General features: G+C 35.1%; 1 protein-coding gene across 2 annotated transcripts in view; it reads left to right on the top strand.

The window, feature by feature from the left end:
- The first annotated feature begins 243 nt into the window (after positions 1-243).
- EXOC6 (exocyst complex component 6) overlaps positions 244-12735 on the top strand; it is a 167726-nt gene continuing 155234 nt past the window's right edge. For both annotated transcript variants that reach the window (XM_025042301.1, XM_025042300.1), the window contains exon 1: positions 244-266. In XM_025042301.1, coding sequence (XP_024898069.1) covers positions 259-266 — 8 coding nt within the window. In that variant the 5' untranslated portion in view covers positions 244-258. The remainder of the gene's footprint in view (positions 267-12735) is intronic.

Below are 12735 nucleotides of genomic sequence, written 5' to 3'. Positions count from 1 at the left end.
GACCCCCGCCCGGCTGGGGCGGGGCGGAAGGGGTGCTGCACCTGTCGGCGCGGCCTGCCTCAGCTGCGGGAGCTGTCACCGCGCAGGCTGTGGGTGTGGCTACCGCGGCACCTCTGACCCCGGGAGCCGCGATACCTCCCAGTGTTCGCTGCCGGGTCTTGGGCCTGCCGGGCTCCCTGTTCGCGGCTGGGCTGAAGGCACTTTGGCCGCGGCGGTGCTGGGAACGAAGGTTAACTACTGGCACCGGGCGTGACTCATATGCAGAGGTGCGCGCAGGTGGAAACCCTGGCGTGCCGGGCGGCCGCGGGCGTGGGAGAATTGAAATTGAGCGGGAGACGCGGTCACCATCATCCCGCCGCGCGGCGGGGGTGGGAGAGCAGGGAATGTGGGCTGGAGGGGAGGAGCCGATGCTCTGGAACGCGCTGGTGTGATCGTGCGCTCACCCGGCAAGCCGGAGAAGCTTTTACTTATTCACGAAAGTTTCATTAATTTTGCATTACTTTTGCTGTTTATTTTAAAAAAGGATCTCCACCCTTAAAAATATAATCCTAGGTAATGAATATTCCAGACTGAGTATCTGCTACCCTAATAATAGAATATTAGCCCGACACTGTGCTGGTCTTTAAAATTAGGTTAGGCACTCTTCAGGAGTAAGTGACTTATAAATATTAGGCTTCATCTTTCGCAGCGATGATAATGAAATGATTCCCTTAGGGAACTTAGGACTGATTGTGCTTTGTCATTATTATTTTCTTCAGGAGCCACTTTCTAGAAATAGAGCGCTCTTATGTTTTGTGGACCTGTGGATGAAATATAAAGTGAAACCAGTTCAAGTTATTATGTAAAGCCACCTGCCTTGAGAGTCCAGAGGCCTTGGTTTTGCCCTAGTCCTACCACTGATGAAGTGTGCATTTATGGGCAAAAATCATTTAATCTTTCTGGACCTTGATTTCCTTATTTGTACACTCGTTAGGAATGGATGTTTAGACGCTCAAGAATCCCAGGACAGTAGGGACCTCCCCTATTTGTTCAGCGTTGTATCCCTAATACCAAGCAAATGGTACGCACCTGATAAACTTGGTTACATGATGTTCTTGCTCTGTTATGATAAGCATGATTAGTGCATTTTCTTAATTTTCCATCATAATTATTTCTTTTCATAAAATTGTACAATTGGTAATAAAAGTGGAAATCATAGATTAAAAGGAAGCTTTATTTTCTTGATTGCACGGTGAAACTGAAAAAATACGGTATATATAGTATTGATTATGAAGGAGACACTTCATCTTGGGAAAATATGCTAGCAGTATCCTTGAAAAAAGATGAAATTAACTTAGAAGAAAAATTTGAAATATATTGAGAGACTTTTGTGACATTCACAAATAGAATATATATATGTTTATGCTGTTATCCTTCTGTTTTGCTGGGCAATTGTGTCACCTGCTTACTTTGTTGAAACCCACACTCTTTGGCTAACTCCAGTGATTCATATTCTATATATACACTTGTCACCTCTCATTTACCAGCAGATTTCTACCAAATACAGCACTGCTAGCAGTTCTTTCTCTTGAACAGTGTTTAAGCCACTACTATTTTTTCCCTTAGGTTACACTGAAAGAAGTGCTAATATTAAAATCTAACAAACCCTTCGTTATGGTAAAATTGAAATGTTTTAAAAAGTAAAATAGTGTAATGAAGCACTAAGAACACATCTAGCTTCAATGCATCCCCTGGCCAGTCTCATTTGATATTTTCCCCTATCCATTCTCTCTCACCCTGGATTATTTTGAAGCAAATCCCAGACATCAACTCATCCTTAAATATTTCAGTATTAAGATTAATTTTTGTTATTTCCCAGTTACCTTTTAGCTGGCCTGTAGGCTTATGTTGTTATTGCTATTATTTTTCTGTGGCAGACTTTTTTAGCCTGACCTTTTCCTAATTCACTTATCAGATCTGACTTCCTGGGGGAAGTCAAAGTATTAAATGAGAAGCATGTAAACACTCTTCACAGTGCCTGGCATACAGTATGGTTCTTTGACCACAATGGAATTAAATTAGAAATTAATAATTTAAAAAAATATGGACAATTCCTAAATATTGGGAAACTGAATAACATATATTTAAATAACCCATGGGTGAAAGAAGAAATTAGAAGAGAAATTGGAAAGTATTTTGAACTGAATAAAATGAAAACAACATATCAGAATTTGTGGGATACAGCTAAAGAATACTTAGAAATTTATAGTGCTGAACACCTCTACTGGAAATGAATAGTTTCAAGTCAATGGCCTCACCTTCTAACTTAAACTAGACAGTGAAGAGCAAATGATATTCAGAAAAGCCAAAGCAAGGAGATAATAAACATCAGAGTGGAAACTAATAGAAAACAGAAAAACAATTGAGAAAATAATTGAAACCAAAACCTGGATCTTTTAGACCACTAAAATTGATAAGCCTCTAGGGAAAAAAAGGGAAGAGATGCCAATTATCAGGAATTACCAATTCCCAGTATCAGGAACGAGAGGTCACATCACTACAAATTCTACAAATATTTAAAAAGATAATAAAGGAATATTATGAACAACTTCATTCCAGTATATACGGCAAGTTAGAAGAAATGGACAAATTCCTCGAAAGATGTAAAATTTCAAAGTTTATTTAAGAAGAAATAGATAACTGAATAGACCTATATCAATTAAAGAAGTTGAGTTTGCTATATAAAACCTTCCCCAAAAGGAAACTGGGGGCCCAGGTGGCAGTACTAGTGAATTTTACAGCATTTAAGGAAAATTTGATACCAATTCTATAAAAATTCTTCCAGAAAATTGAAGAGAAGGGGATTATTTTGAGGTTAACATTAACCTGATACGAAACAAAGACATTTCTGGAAAAGGAAACTATAGACCAATATTACTTGTAAACACAGATAAAAATACTTTAAACAAAATTTTAGCAAATTAAATCCAACAGTATATAAAAAGAATAATGTGTTATGATCAAATGAGACTGATTTCAAGAAAGCATGTTGGCTTAACATTTGAAAAATGAATCAGTGTAATTCATATTAAACTATGAAAAGTTGTATATCATCTTAATAGCTGCAGAGAAAGCATCCACAAATCTAACATTTCTGATACAAACCCTCAGAAACTAGGAATGGAACAGACTTAGCCCGAAATAAGGCATCTATGAAAAACCTATAGCTAACGTTGTACTTAATGGTGAAGGACTGAATGCTTTCCTCCTAAAATCAGGATTAAATCAAGGATGTTGATTTGCACCATTTCTATTCATCAGTGTACCTGGAGGTCCTTGCCAGTATAATAAGACAAGAAAAAAAGTGGATTAGACAACTGTCTTTGCAGACAATGTGGTAATTTATAGAGAAAATCATATGCAATTTATGGAAAAGTTACTAGAACTGATAAGTGAGTTTAGCAGGGATGTGGGATACCGTATCAGTGTTCAAAAACCCATGTGTTTTTATGATAGCAAGGAACAGTCAAGTTGTAATTAAAAATTGATATAATAAAAATATGAAATAAATCTGACAAAAGATGTGAAAGACTTGTATGTGGAAATGACAAACACTGTTGATAAAATTAAAGAGGACCTAAATAAATTCATACATATGATGTACTCATGGATAAAAAGACTTGATATTGTTAAGATGTCTGTTTCCCCCAAATTGGTCTTTAGATTCAAGGCAATCCCAGTAAAAATCCCAGAATTTTTTTTTGTGTGTGTGTGTATAGAAATCGAAAAGGTGATTCTAAAATGCATAAGGAAATGCGAAGGACCTAGAATAGCCAAAATAATGGGAAAAAATGAACAGAGTTGGAAGACTTATACTACTTGGTTTAAAGATTTATTATAAAGCTACAATAATCAAGACAGCGTGATAACTAACATCAAGATAGACAAATATCTGCAAGCAATGCCTCTGTTAAGGGCCTAATATCCAAAATATACAAAGAACTCATACAACTCAATAACAACAACAAAAAATAAACAGTCCAATTAAAAAATGGGCAGAGGACCTCCCAAGAAGACATATAGATGGCCAACAAACATGAAAGTGTGCTCAACATCACTAGCTATTAGGAAAATGCAAATCAAAACCACAATGAGATACCACCTCACACCTGTTAGAATAGCTACTCTCAACAGGACAAGTAATAACGTGTTAGAGAGAATGTGGAGAAAGAGGAACCCTCATACATTGCTGGCGGAACTGTAAATTGGTACAGCCACTATGGAAAACAGTATGGAGGTTCCTCAAAAAACTAAGAATTGATCTACCATATGACCCAGCAATCCCACTACTGGGTATTTACCCCAGAGACTTGAAAACCCACATCCCAAAAGATATTTGCACACTGATGTTCACAGCAGCATTATTCACGGTGGCCAGGACATGGAAGCAACCAAAGAGTCTTATGATAAATGACTGGCTAAAGAAGCTGTGGTAAATATATACAATGGAACATGACTCAGCCATAAGAAGAGATGTGACAACATGGATGGACCTCGAGATAATCATGCTAAAAATCACATGATATGACTTATATGTAGGATATAAACCTAAAAGCAACAAACAAACAGGGCAAACACTCTTGGACATGGACAAAGGACTACTGGTTATAGAAGTTGAGGGGTAGGGGGAGGTAGATTGGGTAAAAGGGGTCAAGTATGTGGTGAAAGGAAAATCTAACTATGGGTGATGAACACAATACTATATATATATATGCATGCCTTACTGTTGAATTGTACACCTGAAACTTACTGGATTTTGTTAACCAATGTCACTATAATAAAAAATAAATTAAAAAATAAAAAAATAAAGTATAAACTAAGGTTTAAAAAAGGTAGATAAATAGATCAGTGAAACTGAATAGAGGCTCTGTAAATAGTTTCCCACATATGCTCAATTAATTTTTGACAAAGATGCAAAGGCAATTCATTAGAAAAAGTCTTTTAAAATAATGGTGGAACAATTGGATATCCATATACAAAATGATGAACTTTGCATCATATTTAAAAATTAACTCAAAATGCATTTCAAATATAAAGTGCAAAACTATGAAACTTAGCAATTATAGGAGAAAATCTACATGACTTTAGGTTAGGCAAAGGTTTCTTAGATACTATTCCAAAAGCATAATACATAAAAGAAAAAAATTAAATTGGATTTCATCAAATTTGAGAACATCTGGTCTTCAGACTATTAGGGAATGAAAAAAGTCATAAATGGGGAGAAAATATTTGCAAATCACATATCTGATAAAAATTCCATCTAGAATGTATAAAAGAAGTCTTTAAAACTGAATGATAAGAAAGCAAACAACCCAATTAAAAATAGGTACTTCACAAAAGAAGATATGCAGAGGGCAAATAAGCATATGAAAAAAAAATGCTTAATATCAGTAGTTAGAAAAGTGCATATTTAAAGATATTTGCACACCAATGTTCATAGCATTATTCACAGTGCCCAGGACATGGAAGCAACCAAAGTGTCCTATGATAGATGATTGGATAAAGAAGCTGTGGTGCATATATACAATGGAGTATTACTCCCCCAGAAGAAGAGATGAAATACTGCTATTTGCAACAACATGGATAGACTTTGAAATAATCATACTAAGTGAAATAAGCCAGACAGAAAAAGTTGAAAATCACATGATATCACTTATATGTGGGATATAAACCTAAAAGCAACAAATGAACAGGACAAACAGAGACTCAGGGACATGGACAATGGACTAGTGGTTACCAGAAGGAAGGGAGGAAGGAGGAGGTAGACGGGGGAAAAAATTTTAAATCATTTCAATAAAAAAAGAGAAGTACAAATTTAAATCACATCATTAAACTACCACAATATTAGAATGCTAAAATTATAAAAGGATGACCGTGCCATGTGTTGGTGAGGTTGTGGAACAGTTGGTACTCTCATACACTGCTATGGGAATTTATCAGGTTGAGGAAGTTCTCTTCTCTTCCTAATTTGAATGTTTTCATTATGAAGGAGTGTTGAGTTTTCTCAGATCCTTTTACTGCAGCTTTTGAAATAATCATGTGGTTTTTTTCTTCATTATATTGATATGGTGTATTACATTAATTTTCAGATGTAAACCCAACTTTGCATTTGTGAGATAAATCCCACTTGGTCATAAGATATAATCCTTATATAAACAGAATACTAGGATTCTGTTTCCTAGTATTTTATTTAGGATTTTTGCATGTGTATTCATTAGAGGGATTCTGTTATTTTCTGGTGATGTCTTTGTCTGGTTTTGGTATGAGAATACCTCATAAAATGAGTTGGTTAGTGTTCTTTGACTTGAGATGATCATGTGTCCCCCCCTTCGTTCTATTCATATGGTATATTACACTGATTTTTTTTTTTTTTATGTTGAATTACTCTTATATTCCTGAGATAAATCTCATTTGGTCGTGGTCTATAACCCTGTTACTGTATTAGATTAAATTTGCTAGTATTTTGTTGAGTATTTTTACATCTTTATTCATAAGGGATATTGGTTTGTTTGTAGTTTTCTTTTTGTGATGTCTGGCCTTAGTATCAGAATAATGCTGGTCTCATAGAATGCATGAGTTAGTGTGTGTCCCTCCTTTTCCACTTTTTGGAAGAGTTTGTGAAGATTAGTTTTAATTCTTCTTTAAATATTTGGTAGAATTCTTTGGTGAAGCCATCTAGCTTTTCTTAGTTGGGATATTTTTGATTTCCGATTTAATCTCTACTTGTTACAGTAAGTCTTCTTGAGTCAGTTTCAATTGTTTGTGTCTTTATAGAATTTGTCTATTTTTTTCTAGGTTATCTAAGTTGTTGGCATATAGTTGTTCATAGCATTCCCGTATAATCTTTTTTATCTCTGAAGTCAGTTATGGTGACCATTCTTTCATTCTTGCTTTTAGTAAGAATGATCACTCTAGTTAAAGGTTTGCCAATTTTGTTGATTTTTTTTTTTTAAACAGTTCTTGGTTGTATTGATTTTTCTCTGTTTTCCTATTATCTATTTCATTGTATTTAAACTATTATTTCCTTTCTTCTGCTTATTTTGGATTAGTTTTCTTTCCTTTTTATTAGTGTTTTATGATGGAAGTTTAGGCTGTTGATTTGAGATCTTTTTATCTTAAATATAGGCTTTTGCAGCTGTAAATTTCCCTGTAGGTACTATTTTAGTTTCATCCCATAGGTTTTGGTACTATGTGTTTTCATTTTCATTCATCTCAAAATAATTTTAAAATTTCCTTTGTGATTTCTTCTTTGGTTCAGTGGTTAATTAAAAATGTGTGATTTAATTACCACATATTTGAATTTTTCAAATGTCTTTCTGTTATTAATTTCTAATTTCATTGCTTTGTGGTCAGAGATCATACTTTGTATGGTTTCAGTCTTTTTTACTGAGGCTTGTTTTAAAGCTTTACATATTGTCTATCCTGGAACATGTTTCATCTGCACTTGAGAACAATGTATATATTGTTGTTGGGTGAAATATTATTTAGATGTCTTTTAGGTCTCAGATTATAGTTGTTTAGGTCTTCTGTTTTCTTTTTGATCTTCTGCTTAGTGGTTCTATTTTTGGTTGATGGGTAGTTTTTGCTTTACATATTTTTGGGCTCTGTTGTTAGTATGCTCTATATACATATACTCGTTATATATTCCCAACTGACTGACTCTTTTACCATCATAAAATATTCCTCTTTGTCTCTAGACTTATTTAAAAGTCTGTTTTGTCTCATTTTAATATAGCCACGATAGCTTTCTTATGGTTGCTCTTTGCATGATGTCTTTTTCTATCCTTTTACTTTCAACCTGTTTTTATCTTTAAATCGAGTATCTCCTATAGATAGCACATTGTTGGATCTTGTTTCTTGACAGTCCCAGACTTTTGATTGAATTGTTTATTCCATTCATATTTGATGTTATTTATATAGTTGGATTTATGTCTGTCATTTTATTTTTTTATATGACTCATTTCTTCTTTGCTCCTCTGTTCCTTTTTTACTATTTTTCATTAAATGAATATTTTCTGGTATAATATTTTAATTTAATTATTTTTCAGTATTTTTTAAAAAGTTGTTTCTTAACGGTTGAGCTCAGATTAAACTTAAGATTTATTCTAACTTAATTACAGTAAAATGTAGAAATGTTAGTCTCATATAGCTCTATTCCCTGTTTCCCCTTTTTGAACTATTATTGTTATACATCTTATATCTGTATATATTATGAACCCAACAATTCATTGTTATAATTGTTACATTATATAACTTTTTGACTTTGAAGGAAGCTGAGAGAAGAAAGGAGAGCAAGTACATATTTATAGAGGTTGTCGTATTAACTTAATTACCATTTCTGATTCTCTTTATTTGTTGCTGAGTTTTTAGTTGTCATCTTTTGTCATTTTCTTATTCCAGTACAGCTTTGCTGTCACTCTCCTTAATACTGTTATTGTCAAATATATTTCTGTATGTTTTGCCCAGCAATAGCATTATGTACATGTTTTATGCAGTTGCTTTTTGAATCAGTTAAGAGAAGAAATGCATCTATATTGTGTTTTATAATTACGTAGTTACCTTTACTGGTACTCTTCTGTGTGTGGTGTGTGTGTGTGTATGTTCATATATTATATTGCCATTTGGGCTTACATTTTTGATCCTGAAGAACTTCCATTAGTATTTTTTAGTAACTAGCTGGTGTGCTAGTAAGTAATTCAGTTTGTTTATATGGGAATGTCTTTATTTCACTTTCATTTTTTGAAAGATAGTTTTGATGGGTATAATACTCGGTTGACTTTGAGTATGCCATCCCACTGCCTTTTGGCCTCCACTGTTTATAACGAGAAGTTAGCTGTTAATCGTATTGGTATTCTCTTTTATGTGTTAAGTGGTTTTTATTTTGCTGCTTTCAAGATTTTCCTTTTGTCTTTCATTATTTTTACTATGATGTGCCTGGATATGGATCACTTTGCATTTATCCTTCTTAGAATTAGTCGATCATTTTAGGTATTTAGATTAATGTTTTTCAGGAAATTTTAGTCATTATTTTTTCAGATATTCTTTCTGCTCCTTCCTCTTCTTGGTAGTTCCGTCATGTCTATGTTGGTGTTCTTAATGGTGTCCCCATTTCTTTGAGGCTTTATTCACTTTTTTCTTTCTTTTTTCTCTCTGTTCTTTGGATCACATAATCTCTATTAGTCTATCTTCAAGTAGTCTGTCTGCTCACAATTCACATCTACTCTTAGATTGTCTAATGACTTTTTTATTTCTATTATTGACTTTCCAACTCCAGAATTTATCTTTGGTTGTTTTTCTAATTACTATTTCTTTACCAATATTTTATTATTTAATTAGACATTGCCATTATACCTTCCTTTTCTTCTTTAAGCTTGGTTCTTTTTGGTATTATGAACATAGTACTTTGAAATCTTTGTAAGAAGATTCTGGAAAAACATGGTGGCGCAAGAGACATCCTCAGATCTCTCCCCTTGAAACACAATAAGCTGAACATCTAAAAGTGAACAAAAAACACCCAAACTGCACACCAGCACGTCTAAGCATGGGATCTGCGCATAAGAGCTACCACAGGTCAGAACCCTGGGTGTCCGGTGGTAGACTGGGACAAATAAAGAAGCTGCCTCCCGCAGCTGCTGGGGCTCTTTGCAGGAGGAGGGGGAGGGGTGAAGGTGCTGCGACTTCCCTGATCACCCCTGCCTGGAAGTACCAGGACTTTTCTACGCAGCTGGCAGCAGGGCTCAGTCATCAGGGCAGAAGCAGAGAAGTGAGATGGGACTGCAGAGAAACAACAGTTGATTTCTACTGGCCCTGGTTGCAAAACTGAGCCTGAGCCACAGCCCTCAACCTCCAACCCAGAGGGCCCCTCCCCCATGCCCTCCAAGACTGATCACAGCAGAGCCCCAGGGGAATCTGAGCAAACGCTATCAAAACTTTTGCTAACACTGACAAGGACTGAAACTGAGAGTATCAAGTATGATTAAAATCTACAAGAACATAAAAGACATTAGGCTTTATATAAAGCAGGGATCCAAGAGGCTTAGATGCCACCTACTTGAAACCAAAAGAAAAGTGCCTTCTTTGCAGCAGGCTAAAGAGAGACCTTTATATAATAAATCTTCTTTCTGGAAAAACAACAGAATACACTTCCATTAATGCCCAGGCAGAGAAATAGTCCATTAAACACCATGAGCAACCAAGGTGGCAAGGCATCTCAGAAAGAAAGAGAAAAATTTCCAGAAAATAAGCTTACAGACATAGAAATATGCAACGTAAGTGACAGAGAATTCAGGATGGTCCTTCTGAAAAAACTCAGTGAGTTCCAAAACGAGTCATATCAACAGTTTCAGGAATTGAAAAAACAACTAGATCAGCAGAGCAAGGAGATTGAAACCCTCAAAAAGAACTAAATAAAACTTCTGGAGATAAAAAAAACACACTGCAAGAGTTGAAAAATGAAATAGCAAGCTTGGGAAATAGAGTTGAGAAAATGGAGGAAAGGACCAGTAATATCGAAGACAGAAGTCTAGAAATGAACCAGAAGGAAGAAGAGAGAAACCAAAGAATGAAAAATAATGAAAGAGAAATACAAGAACTAGCTGATACCATCAGGAGAGGAAACATAAGAACAATGGGCATTACTGAAGGCGAGGAAAAGGAACAAGGACTAGAAAGCATTTTCAGTCAAATAGTGGATGAGAATTTCCCAAATCTAAGGGATGAGCTGGATCTTGGAATTCAAGAAGTCGACAGAACACCCAATTATCTCAACCCCAAAAGGCCTTCACCAAGACACTTTGTATTAAAGTTATCAAAAATCAATGACAAAGACAATTCTCAGGGCAGCTAGGCAGAAGAAAACAGTACTATATAAAGGAAAACCCATTAGATTATCATCGGAATTCTCAGCGCAGACCTTACAAGCCAGAAAGGAATGGAATCAAATATTTAAGCTATTAATTGAAAGGAACTACCAGCCTAGAATAATGTATCCAGTTAAGCTCTCCTTTAGATATGAAAGATAAATTAAGACCTTTTCGGACATAACAAAAATTGAGGGAATTCTCCATTATGAGGCTCGCACTACAGGAAATTCTGAGTGGGGTCAGCTCACCTAAAACAAAATAACAGCAATAAAGAATACATGATTAGGAGTAAAGTGACTATCAGGCAAATAGAAGCAGAGAAGTGCAACCCTTACTAAGAACAAGGCATTGTAAGCTTAAATAATAAGAAGAGAATTGCTTTAGCAAGATAGTAATGAACATTCAACATACATAGAAACAAATTGAGATAACAATGACTGAAAAGGGGAGGATTCAAAGATCCAAATTCACAAAGGGGAAAGGAGATAAGGTACACACAGAAGAAAATAGACGACTGTATATTTATCTTTTTCATATTTGTAATGGTAACTACACACCATAGAGTCAGAACTGAAGTACATAATATAAAACAAGAAGAACCGGAGGCAAAACCCACAAAAACCAACCAAAATAAAGAAAACAAACACAAGGACAAGGAAGCAATAGAAAAACCGAGCTACCAGAAAGCAAAAGATAAATGGCTTTAAGAAGACCTTATATTTCAATAATCACCCTAAATGTAAATTGACTGAATTCAGCAATAAAAAGGCACAGAGTTGCAGAATGGCTCAAAAAACAAAACCCCATCATATGCTGCCTCCAGGAGACACATCTCAGCTCCAAAGACAAATATAGACACAAAGTAAAAGGGTTGAAAATGATATTTCAATCAAATGGCATTCAGAGAAAAGCGGGAGTAGCGGTACAAATGTTGGATGAAATACACTTCAAAAAAAAAAAAAGTAAAGACACTGAGGGATACTTCATAATGATAAAAGGAATCATGCACTAAGGAGACATAACACTTACTAATATCTTTGCTCCCAATCAGGGAGCCCCAAAATATGTAAAGCAATTACTAACAGAACTAAAGGAAGAAACAGACCAAAACACTATCATAGTAGGGGACATAAATACCCCACTGTCGGATATGGACAGATCATCCAAACAGAAAATCAGTAAGGAAATAACATCCTTAAATGACACATTAGACCAACTGGACATAATTGACATATACAGAGCCTTCCATCCCAAAACAGCTGCTTATACATTCTTCTCTAGTGCACATGGAATATTCTCAAGAAGTGACCACAGACTGGGACACAGAGATAGCCTCAACAAATATAAGAGGGTTGAAATCATACCAACCATATTCTCTGATCATAATGCTTTGAAACTAGAGCTCAACTGCGAAAAGAAATCAGGAAGAACCACAAATACATGGAGATTAAACAACATGCAACTGAAGAATAACTGGGTCAGAGAAGAAATAAAAAGAGAGATCAAGAGATACATAGAAACGAATGATAATGATAATACAATATATCAAAACTTTTGGGACTTGGCAAAAGCGGTCATAAAAGCAAAGTTCATATCATTACAGGCCTATCTTTGAAAACAACAACAAGCCCAAATAATCACCTAACACTTCAAATTAAAAAGTTAGAAAAGGAAGAACAAATGAAGCATAAAGTCAGTAGAAAGAAAGAAATAATCAAAATTAGAGGAGAAATAAATGAAATTGAAGACCAAAAAAAATAGAAAAATTAAATGCAAGAAAGAGTTGTTTCTTTGAGAAGGTTAATAAAATTGACCAACCTCTGGCTAGCCTCAC

This window comes from Pteropus alecto, unplaced genomic scaffold, assembly GCF_000325575.1.
Source record: "Pteropus alecto unplaced genomic scaffold, ASM32557v1 scaffold88, whole genome shotgun sequence".
NCBI lineage: Eukaryota > Metazoa > Chordata > Mammalia > Chiroptera > Pteropodidae > Pteropus > Pteropus alecto.
Note: the sequence above shows the minus strand (reverse complement) of the source record. Positions and strands in the feature narration are given on the sequence as shown.